The 20063-nt window shown below is 34.6% G+C and overlaps 2 protein-coding genes across 2 annotated transcripts; both read right to left on the bottom strand.

Annotated features, from left to right (window-relative positions):
• Positions 1-10833: 10833 nt before the first annotated feature.
• LOC132304800 (protein DOWNY MILDEW RESISTANCE 6-like) lies at positions 10834-12241 on the bottom strand. The gene is made up of 4 exons (XM_059802519.1): positions 11960-12241; positions 11637-11857; positions 11217-11529; positions 10834-11094 (listed from the first exon to the last, which is right to left on the bottom strand). The coding sequence occupies exons 1-4, from the start codon at positions 12239-12241 to the stop codon at positions 10834-10836; spliced, it is 1077 nt and encodes a 358-aa protein (XP_059658502.1).
• A 4814-nt stretch (positions 12242-17055) lies between these two features.
• Positions 17056-18464, bottom strand: LOC132304801 (protein DMR6-LIKE OXYGENASE 1-like). The gene is made up of 5 exons (XM_059802520.1): positions 18183-18464; positions 18037-18087; positions 17770-17882; positions 17333-17654; positions 17056-17256 (listed from the first exon to the last, which is right to left on the bottom strand). Exons 1-5 carry the CDS (start codon positions 18462-18464, stop codon positions 17056-17058), a joined length of 969 nt encoding a protein of 322 aa, XP_059658503.1.
• Positions 18465-20063: the final 1599 nt, after the last annotated feature.

Genomic DNA, 20063 nt, shown 5'->3' on the forward strand with positions numbered 1-20063 from the left:
GCCAAGTTCCCGTCATATAAACCTAGCAAAAACAGTGCAACGTATAGCCATTGTTTGAGTTGTTCATTGCTCTTTTCCCTAAACCACTATTGTATTAAATGTTTCAATATTTATTTAAGTCCCTAACATTTAATTACATCTTACAGTAGCTTTTAAACAGCCTTAGAAAACCCTGTGCAGCCCAAACAGCCCTTAAAACTCATTTTAGTGCGTTTCAAGAAAGAGCAGGCTCAATTAAAACATTGAGCCTGCTCCATTTTTGGGTTAGAGCTGGCTCCTTCAACATTGAGCTGGCTCCAAGTTCCTAATAGAGCCGGCTCCGTCATTTTTGAGCTGGCTCAAAGGAAATTTTAGAGCCTGCTCCTTCTTCTTTGCAGCCGTTGCCTGTTCCAGCTTCGTTTTCTCAAACGCCGGTGATTAGAAAGCCTCTGTGGTATGTTCTAATTCTTATTCTAGGTTTAATCTTAGTCCTAAATAAGTTTAAACCACTGAGATCCAATCCTAACATGTGTAGGAACACAAGTTTTAAACCAACAATTACAACACCTCTGTTAACCAATTTTAAGCAAGCTGCGACAGATTTAATTCAGATTAATTTTGATGCTATTAAATATTGTTCTAAGCACCTATTTTAGGGTTTAAACTCAAACTCAGTCCTAGATTAATTACTAGGCAACCATATGAATCGTTGATCTCAATTAAACAAGAAAAATATGCATGTTACTGGAGAAACCAACTAACAGAAACCTAAAGAATTTTAGTACAACAGCTCCGTTCAACGAAGTTAATTATAAGTTTAAACATGCAAAACATATTGTTTAAGCATTAGTTTAATTCCTGGAGTCTTCCTAAACACGCACAGAACACAGATTAAAGAGATGGAGAAGAACAAGACTTGCCTTAAGTTTCAAAGTTGAAACACTGAATCTACGTCTCTGAGTTTTAGTTATCTTTGTTCTGCCTTCCTAAGCCCTCTCTGTAAATTACTCACTCTCTGTTTCTCTGCCCTCACAACCCTCTGTGTCACTGTATACGTGACTAAGGTGAATAGGGTTTACAAAAACCCTTAGCAGACGTAAACATATGTATTTATAGGCTTAAGTTGAAACCCTAACCTTCATCCTAAACCACCTACAGGTCGGCTCAGAATAAAACACGACGAAATTAATAAAACCCTAATAATTTAAAACAGTTAAGTTGCCTTTAAAATAATTAAACCAATTACAAATAAATCAATTAAAAAAACAACAAAATTAAATAAAACAATTTAAGCAATATTAACAATTAAACAGGTAATAAAATCAGTCACAAAAATGCAGCACTTAATGTAAGCTAAATAAATCTAAGAATTCAACAATTTAATAAATCAAAGAAAACATGTAAACCAAAGAATTAATTCAAATAATACAAATAAGTCAAGTACGTCAAATAATTAAAAAACAATTAAACAATTAAAAAGTTAATTAAAATATAAATTGAAAAATTAAATACCAGGACTATCCTTTTGAAATTAGGGGTATTACATATATACACACACACACACAGGCACATTCTATATATATAGTACATATCTATACTATTATTAAAAGTATAAGGGGGTTGGGTGTTTCAAATAATTGATTTATAAATAATATAATAAGATAATTAAAATAAAATACCTATAAGAAAAGTCCAAGTAAAATAAAATACTAAAATACCAATAAGCATTGATTTATAAATAATATAATAAGATAATTAAAATAAAAAAACCAATAAGAAATGTCCAAGTAAAATAAAATAAGCAAAGTGTTGCGAAATTAAATAGAAAACGCAAGACAGAGATCAAACACACACAAGAACACACAGATTTTACTTGATTCATCCAAAATCAGGATTATGTCCAAATGTTGTAGGGATTTTCACTATGATGATAAAAAATAGCAGCGGATAGAAAGAGTTTAGAATGAATAAATACCCTCGCACTAGGGTAATATAACAAGTGCAAAAATTACCGAAATACCCTCCAAAAAATTCGGATAGGGGCAAGCCCCCTGACCCCCACCTTCGGGCAGGGGGGCAACCCCCCGCTAACTTACCGCGAAGTTGGATCCACAGAGTTAGGACTTGATATACAGTATTTATCAGGCTCCACACTACCCATCACAAAGTCCAAAAAAAAAAAAAATAAGTGGGCTATTGTAGAATTTTCCCTTGTTAGGGCTTCAATTTCTTTCATTTCGTGACTGAAGGATTGCTAAGAAAACAAGAGATTTGGTACTAATTTTTTTTCCAAATACCTTACCAATGCTTGTTTCTCTGGAAGAAGTATATTTCTTAATTTATGTGTGAGTTGAAGTTTGTTTGGTAAAATTATTTTGTTATCATTATTATTAGTTTGTTTAGTCATTCATTGTTTAGTAAAATTAGTTTGTTATTATTATTAGTTTGTTTAGTCATTTATTGTTTAGTAAAATTAGTTTGTTCAATTCTATGGCATTCAATCATGTGAGACACTTAAATTATTATATACTAATCACTGTGATTACAGTCATAAATGAATATATATTACTAAATATATCAAATATTTATAATACATATATTTATAATTCATATACGTGTTATATTAAGTTCATGATTAATCACTATGGTTGTAATCATATATATATTTCTCTAATTTTAATTATAATATAATTTAATTTTAATAAATTATAAGTTTAGTAGTGTAATATGCACGTGCATTGTTGTTGGACAATTAAATTAGTACTGTATTTTAATTGTTTTAAAGGAAGTTTTACTAGTTGCACCTGCGATGACGTACAACCAGTTGCACTTGCTTGATGTGTGCGAGAAATAGTTTCCTCTTCCATTCTGGAAGCCAAAAGACTTAGGAAAAAGACTGAAAATTTGGGAACAAAGTTGTCCTTGCTATTTTAGAGTTGTGGACTAATATGGTAATTAATTGTAGGCAAGTTGGGAAATTCTTATCCAACAAGGAATTGGAGTTTGAAGACTCTGTTAATAGAGATGGGTTAAAAGGTGACGAGAGAGAAAAGAGAAGAACGATGTAAGCGTTTAAGGCTGAGTGTTGTGAGGAGAGACGAAAATATATGCAATTTTTGAGTGTAAAGATGTAGCCTTAAAAGAACTGATGAGTGATTGAGTAGGGTTTTAACATCTAGTTGTATTTTCACTTCCCTGATACATAATAGTGAAATATCTCCGTGGACACAACCTTAGAGGTTGTGTTGTGTATGGATTTCTATGATTGTTATCTCCATATATGATTGTGTTAATGTGATTTGATGACACTTCTGCTATATGGTGAAGAAGTGATTTAACTCTCAACAATAATTAACCGTTGAATGAATGGGTTTGAGGGAGTTAATATCCCTAATAATTGGTATCAAAGCCGATAGTGGGTCAAAGCCCATGGTTGGTCCTAAAGATAATAGTAGAAGGTTAGTGTGAAGTTAATTTGTCAAAGCAGAAGGTTGATATAGAATTGCTATGGAGATTCAATTAGAGTTGATGATGTTACAAAGAAGATGGTATGATAACACAAGCACACGAGGAACAAGTTTTGGGGACAAAGCCAGAGAGTGGGTGCTAGCTAGTTCTCAATATGGGGAGAGTATGGTGCGAGGAATGAAGGGGTTTTCTCTAAGCTTAATAAAGAGAAGTGAAGAGTGAAGAAGAAGTTTGTTACTTTGAGCCAAAAAATCAATTGATGAGAATGAGTTTGAAGATTGGTGGATTGTTGTGCGTGAGCAACTGAACACCAACGAGATTGATAGAGTTGAAGAAGGAGAAGCATGATGAAATTTGAGAAAATGCGGAGATTATTAGAGTGTTTCTTAATTTCATCATAGTGTTTAGTTTGTAGTGGAGAGATCTTCAATTAAGGTGGATGGAGCTATAGAGAGATCTTTGTTCGAGGTGGAGCAATAGTGGAAAGCATGAAGATGAAATTTTGGGCCAAGGTAGAGATTGTGTGAAGACCTGTCCCTTTTTCACTTTCCTGTATTTTCTTTTTCTGTTATTTTTCGAGTCCGGGTCTTGTTAAACCAGATCGAGTCAAGTTTTCAGGAATAGTTCCCGACACTTCTTTCATTTTGGATTTGGATTTGTATTGCACTTGTTTATGTGTTACCTTTTGGTGCTTGGGGGTATTTGTGTGATTTCATTTGGTTGATATTTCCATTTCGATGGTACTTGCGCTATTATCATTTGGAGATATTTTCATTGAGGGCTTTTTGTGTGATTATCTTTTGGAGATATTTTTATTTTGGGGCAATAGTGCGATTATCTTTTGAGATATTTTCCATGGAGGGACTTTTGTGCAATTAGTGGAAATTGGTGCCGTGTGTCTTATTTTAGTTAGGATACTTGTACGGGTTTCTTTTGAGCCCTTCTTCGAGTCGTGGACTCTTAGAAATGCATTTCGAACTTTTTCCCCCATTTTAGAGTTTTTGACCCAGGAGGTCGCCGTGTGGGTTCGGGACGGATTCTTAGGTAAGTGATTTATTTTTCGATGTCGTTTCTTTCATTGCATGTTATTTTGGACACCAGTATTTTCATGTGTATGATTTTTTTCAGTTTGAATGCGTTCGGACAACGTTTGCTTTTCGGGGTCTCGTAAGACCGGCCCACTCGTGGGATATTTTTGGAAAGTATAAAAAAAAGAAGAGAGGAGGGAAAGAGAAACCATATTTCTTTTCCTCTTGGCCAGTTCTTCTTCTTCCATTTCTTTCTTTTTTCATTTTTAGATCCAAACTTTCTCTCCTCCATTTGATCTATTTCCTTTGTGATTCGGCCTTTGTCGTAGGAGGACTTTGTGTTGGCCTTGGTAAGGCATTGATTTCCATCCAATTAGTTTTTCGTTTGGACCCTTCTTGAGTTTTTGGTTTGAGCTCGGGTTTGGATTTGGGAGGTTCCGCAAAAGGATTAGTTGTTTTCCTTGTTGTCTTCGACGTAACCCCGAAGTTGCATAACTTTTTGAGCATTTTCATTTTGGCGTATTTGAGTTTTTCACCTCAAATTGAGGTAGGGGGTGTAGTATAATTATAACCATTGTTTTTTATTGTGTTTGGAGAGTTTCATATGCTATATTTGTGTTGTGTGAGTTGTGAAGGGTTTTTTTTATTTTTACTTTCAACTTAGGCTCACATGATGTTCTAAAAGCATGAGTATATAATTTTGTTATTCAATCCTTATATGTATTGTGTAGAGATTGTATATTGAGTCAAGATTTTATATTGAGGATTATATGAATTGGTTTGCTATAGTACTTTAGTGATGGTATTACTAACATGAAGATAGCCTTGTTACTTGGAAATATACATGTAATGTCCCGGATTTTTCTAATTTTTTTTTTGAAATTTTTATTTATTTATCTTTTTGTGCCTTGTTTTACGTGCCACACAGGCCTCGAGGGCTGTTTAGGTCATATCTCGAGCCAAGAGTTTTAGAAATGAATTTTATTTATTTTAAGTTAATTAGAACTGAAAGGATTAATTTTAGAATTTTTCGAAAGTCGGGACGATTTTTAGGCTCGGGAACTTCTCCCGGTTTTGCCATTTGCATTGAGGGGTATTGTGGTCTTTTCACACACATATACATATACATGTATCTATGTATTAGAGGAGATATTTATTGGGACATAGAAAGAGTTACAATGGAAGATCATGGGCAAAAGTGTAACTTTGTAAAAGTTAGTAATCAACTTAGTGTTGACACTTGGCATGTCTAGGACCACATCTTCAAAATGAAGACTAGCCTCCCCCTTTCGTCTTCCTCATTTCAGCTAACCCACTCCTCCTCTCTATCTTCTATTATTCTCTCTTTATATCTACAACATATATGTCTTCCATGCTTTAAATCATTTTGGTCGGTTTAGAGTGAGATTTTGGTGAAGCCATAGAAGGGAAAGTTTAAGAAAATGACAAGGGCTAGATTTTGAGACCAATGGTGCAAGCACTGGGAGGAATCCGAAATTTGGGGTGTCCTAAAGGCTTGTTTGGCTAGCTTAAAGGCTTGTTTGGTTGTCTCATTTGAGGTAGGGATTAATTTCTAATGCTCTATACTTTGCCTTTTGTTATCTTCCATTGATTCTTTACTTGGCTATATTGAATGCAAGTTTTATGAATGAAATGATAATTAAAGAAGATGTGATGAAAGCATTCTAGTATTGATGTATAAAATATTTCCTTTCCATGTTAATGAAGTATTGTCATTGAACAATTGAAGAATTGCATAATTGTGCCAAGGTGTTAGCATGATTTTGTTGATATAATTTACATGGGAGTATGCTTGTGATTGAAATATTAAGAATGCTATACTTGTGCTTAAATTGTAAAGAATGTCATGTTTATGCTTAAATTCTAGAAAATGTCATGTTTATGTCATTGATACCATGTAAATGGAAATGAAGTTATATTGAGGAATTTGATTGATGTGTATGACAAGGTGGGAAGGGAATTGTGAATGGGCACAAAATGGATTTTTATAAAATAAATCAAATTTTGCGAGTCCGGTGCTAATTCGACCTAAAGGGAGTGTGTGCTGATTTATGACGTGAAAACTTAATTACTAGGCCCCAAATGGTTGCCGGATTTGGAACCAGGGATAGTAACTCAACCTCACATCGGTAAAGTCGATTAGCAATTTTCGGTGTTAGTTAGGATAGGTGGAGACCAAGTTTAAATTATGGTTGTGCATTGTATTGCATTTTATGCAATATTTTGATGGATTACGTACTTAAATACTTGTTAATATTGGTTTGTGATTCAAATGCTATAAAATTCCCTAAGTATGATATTGGTTTCTCTTAATCCCCAATGTGTGATGTGCGGCTCAAGGGAGTCTAAAGTTGGCGTCTTAAGCATCTCCTATTGAGCCTCCGTGCTCAGCCTTTCCTTTAATATTTTTCAGGTTATGACGATGACGTGGTCGATAACGAACCCTCACATGTGTAGTTAGAGTCGATGGAAGCATCATTTTGATGATTTTGTAACCGATGTTTAATTATACTTCAAATCTTTGTAAAGTGATGTAATTGTGATCATAAGTGTCTAAACTTGCAACTATGTCCTTCATGGACTACTTGATGTAATGTTTGGCAATGTAAATGGTGAATTGATGGCCATACTTCCGTTTTTTAATATTCGTAATGAAATGTACTTAAATATCCCGCATTTATGACATGTTTGTGAGTTGGGACAAGGACTATGAGGTAAAAAATGACCAAAAAGAATGTTCCGGAACATGAACGGGGGCAAAAATGGGCGAAAAGCCCATTTCTAAGCTTCCTTGAGCGTTCGGCACACGCTAGGGTACTCAAGGCACACCTTGAGCACTCTTTGGGTGTCCACCGAGCGCTTTGGGGATGTCCACGAGCGCTCGGGGCATATGTTGGGGTGCTCGTGGCACCCTCCGAGCGTTCCGAGGACGTCTACAGAGCGCTCCGTATTAGGATTTAGGTACTATTTTTTTGAAGGTTTTTCGTTGGCTACGGGCTTCAACGTATAGGTCTCACAAGGTATGTAAGAGGCTTAGATCATTATAGCCCCGCCGAAATATGAGCAGAATGGCCCAGAATGATATTTTTACCCTTTTAGTCCTAAAACGAGTGATCTCGAACCAAGTTATCTTCTTATATTTACAAATGAATCTAAGTGACTAAATATGACCTAAATGATAGTAGTACAGTCCCCAATACGTTGCATGGTCCAACAAGACCAAATTATCCTTGTAACCCTATGTGGACCAATTTGGGGACGGAGTTGATTCTTTCATCCGTAAGTGAATCAATTTGATTAGTAATTACCATTATGACTTTATTATGACCTCTAGTATACTGTTTTGGTCAAAATAACCATTTTACCCTTGGGTGTTCCCAAGTCATGTTAGGACCTGATTAACGATCCGGACCTCCGAGTTTGGGTCATTATAATACAATTGCAATGTATAACATTTTATCTATATCTATGCTAGCTATAATTTAGTATTGAAGACTATACGGCATGAATTGCTTGATTTCCATTGCTTACATGTATATGAAAGATGCAATATGTGTGCATTGGATATATGGATTATATTGTGGATCAATTGATGATTTTTGGGAGATACTTGGGACCTTTGTTACTTGGAGAATGCTAGGGTATGGCGCTAGCGAGGGAGACATGATGAGTTTCCCCAATTTATAGTGGCCACTTGGGTAGTTCCATGCAGGTTAGTAGCGCAGAAATAACTTGGTTATCTCGGTGCATGTTTTGTGCATGGCCGGGTGGGTGTGTGCGTCTAAGTTATCCCTATTATGTGATTTCGTATTGAGTTTCCAAGATAACATTTTTATGTTGTTGTGACTTGGATTATTCAGGAGTTGTTGTATACTTCTTGTTTTGTTTATGTACTTGAGTGGTTGCTCATTTAATGATTCAAATACTAGTTCTAAGATGATTCCTTAAACTACCCTTGAACTAGGCGATTAGGTGGCATGAACCACACTTGTATACCTTGTGTTATTCTTGCGAGGCCAATGAACCCTAGGTTATCCTTATAATGGACTTTCCTATGAAGTAATTAATTAGATTACTCACACTCGTTGATCAATGTTTGTTAGGAAGAGACGTGATTTGCATGGATGTACTTTCATCTTGCTTGGATGTATTCTTGTTTCCATTTGAACCTATCTTGGGATATTGGATAGCTTTGATGTGTTGTATACTTTATAAGTGTCGATGTAGCTTCCTTTGATCATATTGTAATTGGAATTCATGGATGTAATTGTGTCTTCATGTATATTTTTGACATTTCAATCCCAATTTTATACCTTATTTCCTTATGGATGTAAGTTCATGTATTTATTTCGGAATATGTATATATAATATTTGACTTCAAGATGATGTATGGAGTCCAAGATGCCATTTTATTTCAATTTATACAATTTATGTTTTAAATGCACATCTTTGCATGTTGTATTGACCCATGTATGTGGTATCTTAATTTTCATGCCAAGTTTCATGAATTAGATGATTGTTTTGAACATCATTAGGACCCATATATTTGATGTAGGTGAAGTCCATGACAAAGCTTATATCACCAGCCAACTGACATGCCATTTTTGTCTCGGGCAGAATGTTTAGGTACTAAAAGCTTGTTCAACCGGTCATCAGCTGGCTGAAAGTCCACTTTCAGTACGTCGGCTGATCCTCCCTGAAACCTCCCTTTTTTAGTTTTTGGGGACAACTTTGTCATGCTGACCTCGGACAACCATATAGATCTCCTTCCTTTTTAATCCAAATTAGGTCATTCTTGAGCCTAAATTTAAGGATTTTGAGTCAGATTCCCAACGGTATCAATCCCATTTTTAGATTCCCATCCTATTGAGAGATATTCATATTTTAGTGGGATAGCTAGTGTCGGTTATTCACTTAACCCAAGAAGGGTTATTTGGGGGGAAACCATGATTAAGGTCATTAGAACCTCTTGGGATGTTATAAAATGATATGAATAGATTTTATAGACCTCATTTGACTTGTTAAATTTACTCTTCATTGGATAAAATGACCATTTTACCCCCTAGTCCCACATTTTGTCCACTTATACCTTAGCTTGTTGGAGGTCTAGTTAATTTCGTTCAGAAGTAGGGATTTTCTTCATTGATCAACAGATCAATGAAATGAGGATTCGATCGTGCTACAAAAGGGACATAACATTTCAGGAATGTTCATATTCTACCAGTGACCCTTCTAGAAGGATTAAGGAGTAAATCTAATGTCAAGAGCGTTTGGAATAGGAGACGCAAAACCAGAATAACATACTTTATAAGAATTGAGGAGAAAATCTAAAGGCAAGAGCGTTTGGACGAGAAGACGTAAGGTAGGCTAACATTTATAGTAGTTTTATTAGTCTTCACACTACCCATCGATTAGAAGGAATGATAAAACTGAAGTAGTTTTGAATATATTTATATACAAGGTTACAATTGAGTTTCATTAATCAAAGATGACAATCAAATCTCCTAAAGTTTAGGATGTAAACAAGGAACGGAACATAGAAAGTCAAATTAAAGATTATACAACTATACATATTCTTTATCAAGCAACAATCTGAAAACCTTCTCCAAGTGACTTCTCTATGTAATCACTGTCAAATCCTAAGCATTTTGATATTGCACTTGTTATCTTCAGTGCCGGCCAACTGCCAAACTTCCTCCAAAAAGCATATTTCATCTTCTACGGCCTCCAACATTTCCTCCACTATTCTATGTTTGATTGGAATGAAGCATGGAAGAGAGGAGAGAGGGAAGAAGTAACAAGGGATAAACAACCCTCCTATACCATGTTTTTCCATCTGTCCAAATTTGGGAAGAAAAGAGGTGGGAAAAAGAGAAAAACCCTCCCCATAAATACGAATATATACTTTTTTATAGGTTTATATATTGAGGGTATAATATGAATACTGAAGATTTATATTTCCTCACTGGACTCTTTTCCCTGTAAACATTAATCATTCCTTTATATTAATCAATGAACACTTAATTCAAATATTGGATTAACTAATACACACATTCACCATATATTTAAGCACATAAATAAAAACTCAAAATTTTATTAAAACTAAGTCAATTACAATCCATGAATGGCTTTGCAGAATATACAATCCCAACATATGTATGAGAAAATATATAAGAGCAACAACAAAAGAAATAAAAACACAAAGGAGTTCTACTGTTACTTCTACGAAAGCTAGCTTATTTATGACCCACACATGGGTTATGGCTTGCAAATTCAATTCACTATTGAAACTTTTAGGTCCCTTATACTTTTGGCAAGTAATGGAATGGAAGGAGCTTCATTTGTTGACTTGTAAATCATTCATGGCTTGCAATGGACTTTTTCCTCTTATGGTGCCGTTCTGATGTAGTTCCATGTACTCTTTGTACGTGACGTGGTTAGGGTATTTGATCTCACTCTTCTCATCCAACAGTGGGCTTGCGGGTGCAACTATGGAGGTCAGCCCAGGACCATTGCCCACAGCTATTGATATTCTTGTTCTTTGTGCACTTGTCACACCTCGATGCTTCAAAGTTTTGTACCTTCCATTGCTCAAAATCTAAGATCACAGAAATATAGGTTAATATCTTATATATATATATATATATATATATATATATATATATATATATATATTATGCAGTATTAAAGTAAAATTATATGAACAGATATTGGACTAACCTCCATGTAATCTCCTATGTTGATAACAAAAGACCCCGGCACGATTCCAACAGAAACCCACTCTCCATCATGTTCAACTTGTAAGCCATCGACATCATTTTGCATCAAAACTGTAAGTCCGCCATGATCAGAATGTTCAGGTATCCCAAGTGTTCGGTGTGGCCCTGGACATGGCGCGTAATAATTAGAACCAATGACTTGAAAATCTTCTCCAAGTGACTTCTCTATGTAATAACTGTCAAGTCCTAAAGCTTCTGATAATGCACTTGCTACTTCAGTTGCAACTGCCAAACCTCCTCTATAAATTCCTTGGCTATGTTCCTTCAATTCACAGAGTTTATTGGATTAATTTTGGCAATTAATTAAATTCATGAATTTAAAGCTCTCTCCCTCTCTCTCTCTATATACATATATATCTACCTGTAGTTAGAGGGATTGCTAGGCCAAAGATTAGAGCTGCTATGAAGAGGACGGCCATGCCCATGATGTCTCATATAGTCCCTCCAGAGAGAATACTTGGAGGATGTATGCAGGCTTGTTCCGTACCCAGCACCAGGTAGATTCATTGGACTATTCGTATTATATTTCGTCTTCTCTTCCCAAGAGAGATTGAAAAATCCTACCACGGCCTTAAGCATTTCCTGCATTGCATGTTAATTTTTTTTAAAACCTAATAAACAAAATATATACATACCTACATAAATACATACATATACATACATACATATATATATATATATTACCACGAAGATTCCCCACTCGGAACAGGCAGAATCGAGGGCCTGAATAGTCATCATTCTAGACTCAGCCGATCCATTGAGACCACTTAAATCGATGACAGGAATTGAATCATGACTGACTAATAATGGATTAGTGGTTAATGGCAAAACATATTCTGAAGGTAGCTTGGACAAAATTGGCCACGTATCAGTAATGTACTTGACGCCTTTTTGATAATCGCCACTGTTTGGCAGCTCATCACCAGAAAGACTCTCTGTTGTGGTGGAAAGTTCACAAGTAGTCATATTTGTGGTACTAAGAGCAATAAGAATGAGATTGATTGAATGTATGTTCATATATATAGGCGTTTTTGGTGGTGCCAAAAGTTTGTTTATCCCTCTCTCCAAGCACCCGCCCACCACTTTCATCTTACTCCAGCAGAGACTCCACCAACCACTTTCGCGTCATACCTCACGGCAGTATGTACATTTGGTTAGATAGAAATAAAATAATGGAAGGTAGCATTTCATAGTTGAATTGATAGTATGAATTGATTTATCAAAATTGACTTTATTTTTATTAAATAGTACTATTAAACGTCTAAATAAATTTATATTGCAGATGACATTCTTGGTGCTTTGTAAAAAATAAAATAATATAAGAATCTAAATAAATAACTTTGTACAACATTTGGAGAGAAATATGGTCTATTACATTATAATATAAAATCTATGGTTATATATATATATAAAGAGTTTAAGATTCTTGTCATAGGATCTCTCTTAATTGCATTACCTTCTTTCTTTTTCTTTTTTTTTTCTTTTTTTTTTATTTATTTATTTATTTTTTTTTTATGTAGTCTCTAATCCTTCTACCACTTTTAGCACCTGATTAAAAATCTGATAATTTTTCTTTTGTTAATTATTAAAGTAAATATTAACAAAACATATATATATATATATAAAATTTCAACACATGAAACTGTAAGATTGTCTCTCTATCCATAAACACACCCCATTTTCATGTTATACCACATGATTACTTATATTTCCAAAGATCTCTCTCTCTCCAAGGAGACATCCACCACTTTGAAGAGAAATTTAATATTTATCCTTCTATTCCAGCACCTGATAAACACAAGTAATAACAATAACACCCAACCTCTCGTTCCTACCATCTTGAGCTAATATTGTACCGTGTATATCCTAGCTATGTTGTTTTTCTCAGTTACACGTGTTAAGAAATTATAATATATATATATATATATAACAACTTAATTAATTGTAGTTTATTCCGAGCCATTTATTTAACTAATAAGAGATCCATGTGGTTGAATACGTTTCTACAGCAGACCTAGACCTAAAACACGTGTTAGTTGACCAGTTCCATCTAATCACATTACATATGCAGAGTGAGGTCATAGAAGTGTATATTAAACATAAAGGTAATCAATCAGCACAACATTTTATTCACTACATTGAAACACCCAACCTCTCGTTCCTACCATCTTGAGCTAATATTGTACCGTGTATATCCTAGCTATGTTGTTTTTCTCAGTTACATTTGTTAAGAAATTATAATATATATATATATATATATATATATATATATATAACACATGTAATTGAAAAAAACAACATAATTAGGATATATACGGTACAATATTAGCTCAAGACCGTAGGAACGAGAGGTTGGGTGTTTCAATGTAGTGAATAAAATGTTGTGCTGATGTCAACTAACACATGTTCTAGGTATAGGTCTGCTGTAGAAACGTATTCAACCACATCGACCTCTTATTAGTTAAATAAATGGCTCGGAATAAACTACATTTAATTAAGTTGGTAACCAAACAAAATAAATAAATAAGCTGGCATTTTTGACTTTTTTTGACTTTTACTTATGAACTCTCATAAACTAGATGGAATCAAACCTTCCGGAGAGATCGAACTGTTAATGACGAAATCCTCCAAAGCTTTTGGGTTGAATTGAGGGTGGTAACATTCTAGATGAATTGTCCTTTGTTGAATGGTGTTTGACTTTGGAGTCCCATCGTAATGATCGTATTAATTGATTATCTGCATTTAGAAGGGGACAAAACGATTAGAGAGGAAAAAATATTTGGTTTTTCATATCACATTAGAACTTAAAAGCAAGATGTAAGAACTTCATACTGTGTAAGACTTTAAATTACATACTCAATCAGTCAAGGGTAAAGTGAGAAACACTAGGCAGGATATTTAAATTTTGAGCAAATAACACTCCTAATATTTATTTATTTTAAGTATATAAGTCCGTTAAATTTGAAAAAATGAGCAAAGAAGAGCTTTGAGGTCACTGTTTCGTTAAAAATTTAGTTAGGTGTTTTACACATGACATTTTAAAAATGTAAAATTCTAAAAATACCCTTATCTCTTCCGATAATACCCTTATATACATATATATATATATATATATACATATATATGTTAAATATACACTGAAGACCGCTGGGTGCTGAATCTTTGCAACAGATTGAAGTTCACCGAGTTCTCGGTCGTGTTTCAGATGGAGTACAGTGATGGATCTTCTTCTATGTGCTCTCGCCATTTGGGTGCTTGAGACTTAGATATTCTCTCCGTTTTCGATGGATGTTGTTGCTTAGAGCTCACCGGTGTAAATGGTCTGTACGTTACTCTCAGGTAACTATTTATATTGCATATAGGTCATGCAGCATGGAGGTCTGCAACTTGGGTTTGCTGAACTGAGGTATCTTAGAGTTCAGTTATGAGTATGTCAGAATCAATGGACTGTGAGATATGAATTCTGAAATTGGCAATTTTTCGGTGTCAAAACAAGTCCTAGTTGAGTTATAATTTCAAGTTGCCATATCAGGATTGACATCAACTGCGGAATTGGAAGGTTGTTCAAAGGTACTATATTGAGATTATCAAGAAAGGAAAGAACAACACTTTAGGAAGAAATCTAAAGAGGTTAGGACACATTCCATACTTGGTATATTTTTCGAACTTACCAATACAATGTTTTTAACCTTCAGAGCTTTAGGATTCAAGTCTGGCATACTTGAACCGGTTCAAGTGTCTTGGAACCGGTTCAAGCCTTCATCATTGGCTTCGAAATTCACTCTGCCATTCTTGAACCGATTCAAAAGTCTTCTACAGGATTTGGTAATTTTGCAATCATATTCTGATTTCTTTCCTACTTGGTTTAGAATTATACCAAAAGTCCTATACATGAAATTTTCTATATTTTTTTATGGATTAGATCTTTGAAAATTTTATTTAAACCCTGATAGTTATCTAGGTTTAAGAACGGCTTTGGCACTATAACTTCATTATTCATAAAAGCCTTAGGAAGATTATTTTTATAGAAAATCGAAGAGATTTCTTTGTCAGTCTTTCTAGATCATACACATAAACACAAGAGTACTGAGTTTAAAGTATTGTTCAAATTCTGATCGTGATCAAAGTTTTGCATCTACAGCGATAAAAAAAAAGCAGATCTACTTCTACTTTGAATTCAGATATTGAAAAATAGATGTAAAAATGATCACACTTTGAAAGGGTCAAAGCATTCGATGAGTGTTGTTTAATTTACGTACTACCTTTCTACAAAGATCAAAAATAAGCCTGAGGTCAAGTTACTGTTGGACGGGACGTCGCAAAGCCATATGATTGTCAGCTATTAGTATTTAGTAGAACGATAGGGTGTGAGTTAGAATTAAAGTTCAGTATACTTTGTTTCATTTATAGTGGATCGGTTTACTTTGGATTGCATTGTCCACGAAGTTTTTCCCACACGAACAATTGATCTATTTTATCAACTGAGGTTTCCTTGCTAAAAATCTTGGTGTCATCTCTAACTAGCTCTTTACTTTGCTTTATTTTATTTTGCATGAGATTAATTTATTAATTACTAAAATAAGTAAAGTTAGAAAGAAACAGATCTGTGAAAGAGTGGTTTTGGTGGTTGAATGCTTGTTGCAAGCATTTACCCACGTTTTGGAACTGCCCAGATGGAAAGGCAGCTGTTCCAGCAGCAGTTGAAAATTTCAACCTAGAAGGTCGGATTGTGCCAGGTGTCCCACGTTTTCCTCAGCTTTCTTTGGTAAATGCTTCATGTTTTCACCCACTTGCTTATTTTTTGCAACCTCCTCACCTAAATAAGGCAAGTGGCCGCCTTCTAGAGTTGACACGTCACTTGGTAGAGTTGATATAGTCAACTTTGACGTAAAACTTTCCTTGTATGGCAGCCACATACACCATTTTTGCTAGGATTATGCCACTTATAACCCCTTTTAATTTGAAAAACTGAATCCCATGTTCTGATTTAATGCATGACACCAATATTTTAGCAACTTCTTTAAGCAGTTTTGACCCATTTTGGACATTATGCTATTCATGTGGCAACCTCCTCCTAAAATCTCTCCTCTTTGTACTGTACCTGGACTGAATCTTAGCCCTTTAAGAGATTTTCTTCTTCTGCAATCCCTCCTCACTTAACGAGATTCCTAAATTTTAGGCATAATCCTTACTTACATGGTAAGTTAGAATTATGTTAGGATAATTACACATTCCTTTATTTGACAAAGTCAAATATCATCTTAAATTAATTTCCCAATTTTTGGCAATCCAAACCTTACACGTGGCCATTGATTGCCACATGCTTTCTCCTTTTGGTACACCTCACCTCATATAATCATTCATGTTCTTGACCAGGCCTTTAGTTCCACATGACAGCAATTAAGCATGTTTTAAACTTGCGTGGCTAGGTGGAACTAACTAAAGGTAGTATTCGTCTTTCATCCCTGATTGTAGCTTATTTTCCTGTTACTGGAATATTAATCTAGTATACAAGCCCCTTGGAACTCGTCATATGTCAACTTTCCACTTATCCAGAAATAATGGGATAAACAATATGTATAAGAAAATATATAAGAAGAACAACAACAAAAGAAATAAAAACACAAAGGAGTTCTACCGTTACTACTATGAAAGCCAGCTTATTTATGACCCATACATAGGTTATGGCTTGCAAATTCAATTCACTATTGAAACTTTTAGGTCCCTTATACTTTTGGCAAGTAATGGAATGGAAGAAGCTTCATTTGTTGACTTGTAGATCATTCATGGCTTGCAATGGACTTTTTCCTCTTATAGTGCCGTTTTGATTTTATCTCAATCTTCTCATCCAGCAGTGGGCTTGCAGGTGCAACTGTGGAGGTCAGACCAGGACCATTGCCCACCGCTATTGATATCCTCGTTCTTTGTGCATTTGTCACACCTCGATGCTTCAAAGTTTTGTACCTTCCATTGCTCAAAATCTAAGATCACAGAAATATAGGTTAATATCTTATATATTTTCTGAAGTAAAATTACATGAACAGATATTGGACTAACCTCCATGTAATCTCCTATGTTGATTACAAAAGACCCTGGCACGATTCTAACAGCAACCCATTCTCCATCATGTTCAACTTGTAAGCCATCGACATCATTTTGCATCAAAACTGTAAGTCCACCATGATCAGAATGTTCGCGTATCCCTAGTGTTCGGTGTGGCTCTTGACATGGCGCGTAATAATTAGAACCAACGATTTGAAAACCTTCTCCAAGTGACTTCTCTATGTAATCACTGTCAAGCCCTAAAGCTTCTGATAATGCACTTGCTATCTTCAGTTGCAACTGCCAAACCTCCTCTATAAATTCCTTGGCTATGTTCCTTCAATTCACAGATTTTATTGGATTAATTTTGGCAATTAATTAAATTCATGAATTTAAAGCTCTCTCTCTCTCTCTCTCTCTCTCTCTCTCTCTATATATATATATATATATACCTATGGTTAGAGGGATTGCTAGGCCAAAGATCAGAGTTGCTATGAAGAGGACGGCCTGCCCATGATGTCTCATATAGTCCCTCCAGATAGAATACTTGGAGGACATAGGCAGGCTTGTTCCATACCCAGCAGCAGGTAGATTCATTGGACTATTCGTATTATATTTCATCTTCTCTTCCCAAGAAAGATTGAAAAATCCTTTTAACAAAAAAAGCTTACCCTTTTAACCAAAAAAAAAAAAAAAAAAAGATTGAAAAATCCTACTACGGCCTCAAGCATTTCCTCCATTACAGAGATCTTTATCCCGTGATTAACAACCTGCGTTGCATGTTAATTTTTATAAAAACTAATAAACAAAATATATTCATATATATATATATATATATATATATATATATATATATATATATTACTCCGAAGATTCCCCATTCGGAACAGGCAGAATCGAGGGCCTGAATAGTCATCATTCTAGACTCAGCCGATCCATTGAGACCACTCAAATCGATGACAGGAATTGAATCATGACTAACTAATAATGGATTAGTGGTTAATGGCAAAACATATTCTGAAGGTAGCTTGGACAAGTTTGGCCACGTATCAGTAATATACTCGACGCCTTTTTTATAATCCTCACTATTTGGCAGCTCATCACCGGAAAGACTCTCTGTTGTGGTGGGAAGTTCACAAGTACTCATATTTGTGGTACTAAGAGCAATAAGAATAAGATTGATTGAATGTATGTTATAATTAAGAAACTTTTGAGTTCATATATATATATATAGGCAATAATGTTGGTGGTGCCAAAAGTTTGTTTGTTTATATCTCTCTCCAATCACCCGCCTACCACTTTCGCGTGATACCACACGGTGGTATGTACATTTGGTTAGATAAAAATAAAATAATGCTGGAAGGTAACATTTCATAGTTTGGTAGTATGAATTGATTTATCAAAATTGACTTTATTATTATTAAATAGTTCTATCAAACGTCTAAATAAATCTATATTATAGATGCATTCTTGGTGTTTTGTAAAATATAAAAAAATATAACAATCTAAATAAATAACTTTGTACAACATTTGGAGAGAAATATGGTCCATTACACTATAATATAAATTTTATGATTATATATATATATATATATGAAGAGCTGAAGACTCTTGTCATGGACCTCTCTTAATTGCATTACTTTTCATGTATTTTCTAATCCTTCTACCACTTCTAGCACCTGATTAAAAATCAGATAATTTTTGTTTTGGTAATTATTAAAGTATAACACGGAACATATATATATATATATATATATAATTTCAACACATGAAACTGTAAGATTGTTTCTCTCTCCATCAACACACCCCATTTTCATGTTATATTTCCAAAGATCTCTCCCTCTCTAAGGAGACATCCACCACTTTGAAGAGAAATTTAATAATCCTTCTATTCCAGCACCTGATAAACACAAGTAATAACAATATATATATATATATATATATATATATATATATATATATATATATATATAATTTCTTAACACATGGAGTAACTGATAGAAACAACATAGCTAGAATATACACGGTAGGTACCAATAGGTATTAAGATATTAGCTCAGATGGTAGGAAGGAGAGGTTGGGTGTTTCAATGTCGTGAATAAAATATTGTGCTGATTGATAAGCTTTATGTTTAATATGCACTTCACTGATTGATCGGAGGGAATTGGTCAACTAACACATGTTTTAGGCTAAGTCACGTAAAGCGGAAGTAAAATCAATAACGATCAAATTCGAGAGTGGGAGCTGAGAGCGACAGAGAATTTAAGCGAAAGCATGCATGGAGCGCGAGAGCAAGAGCATGCTTGAAGTGTGAGAGCGATTTGTCATAAACAGTGAGAATTATATATGTAAACATGATTGTGTACTCTTTTGGAAAGAATATGAGCATAATGAGGAGTGTCCTAAATGTGGTGCACCTCAGCATAAATTCCATGAAGGCAAAAGGAAAAAAGTTCCTCAGAAGGTTCTTCGATATTTTCCCTTGAAACCAAGGTTTCAAAGATTGTATATGTCAAGAAAGACTGCGAAAGATGTGAGGTGGCACAAGGAAAAACGTGTTAAGGAGACGAATGTTTTAAAACATCCGGCAGATTCTAGAGCTTGGGAGGAATTTGATAATCAACATGGTTGGTTTGCAAAAGACCCTCGAAACATTCGATTAGGGTTAGGAGCTGATGTATTTAATCCATTTGGTAACATGAACAATGCATATAGCGTGTGGCCTATCTTTATTGTAGCATACAAT

Source organism: Cornus florida, unplaced genomic scaffold (assembly GCF_030987335.1).
Source record: "Cornus florida cultivar Cherokee Brave unplaced genomic scaffold, ASM3098733v1 CherokeeBrave_3.0.0_Hap2_Chr04, whole genome shotgun sequence".
Classification (NCBI taxonomy): domain Eukaryota; kingdom Viridiplantae; phylum Streptophyta; class Magnoliopsida; order Cornales; family Cornaceae; genus Cornus; species Cornus florida.

Coding starts and splice junctions, on each gene's coding strand:
- LOC132304800 (XM_059802519.1), bottom strand. CDS start 12,241: ATGACTACTTGTGAACTTTCCACCACAACAGAGAGTCTTTCTGGTGAT. Junction 11,858..11,959: donor CCGAGTGGGGAATCTTCGTG/GTAATATATATA, acceptor CATGCAATGCAG/GAAATGCTTAAGGCCGTGGT. Junction 11,530..11,636: donor AGCAATCCCTCTAACTACAG/GTAGATATATAT, acceptor GAAGGAACATAG/CCAAGGAATTTATAGAGGAG.
- LOC132304801 (XM_059802520.1), bottom strand. CDS start 18,464: ATGAGTACTTGTGAACTTCCCACCACAACAGAGAGTCTTTCCGGTGAT. Junction 17,883..18,036: donor TGGAGGAAATGCTTGAGGCC/GTAGTAGGATTT, acceptor GTATGGAACAAG/CCTGCCTATGTCCTCCAAGT. Junction 17,257..17,332: donor ACATAGGAGATTACATGGAG/GTTAGTCCAATA, acceptor CTGTGATCTTAG/ATTTTGAGCAATGGAAGGTA.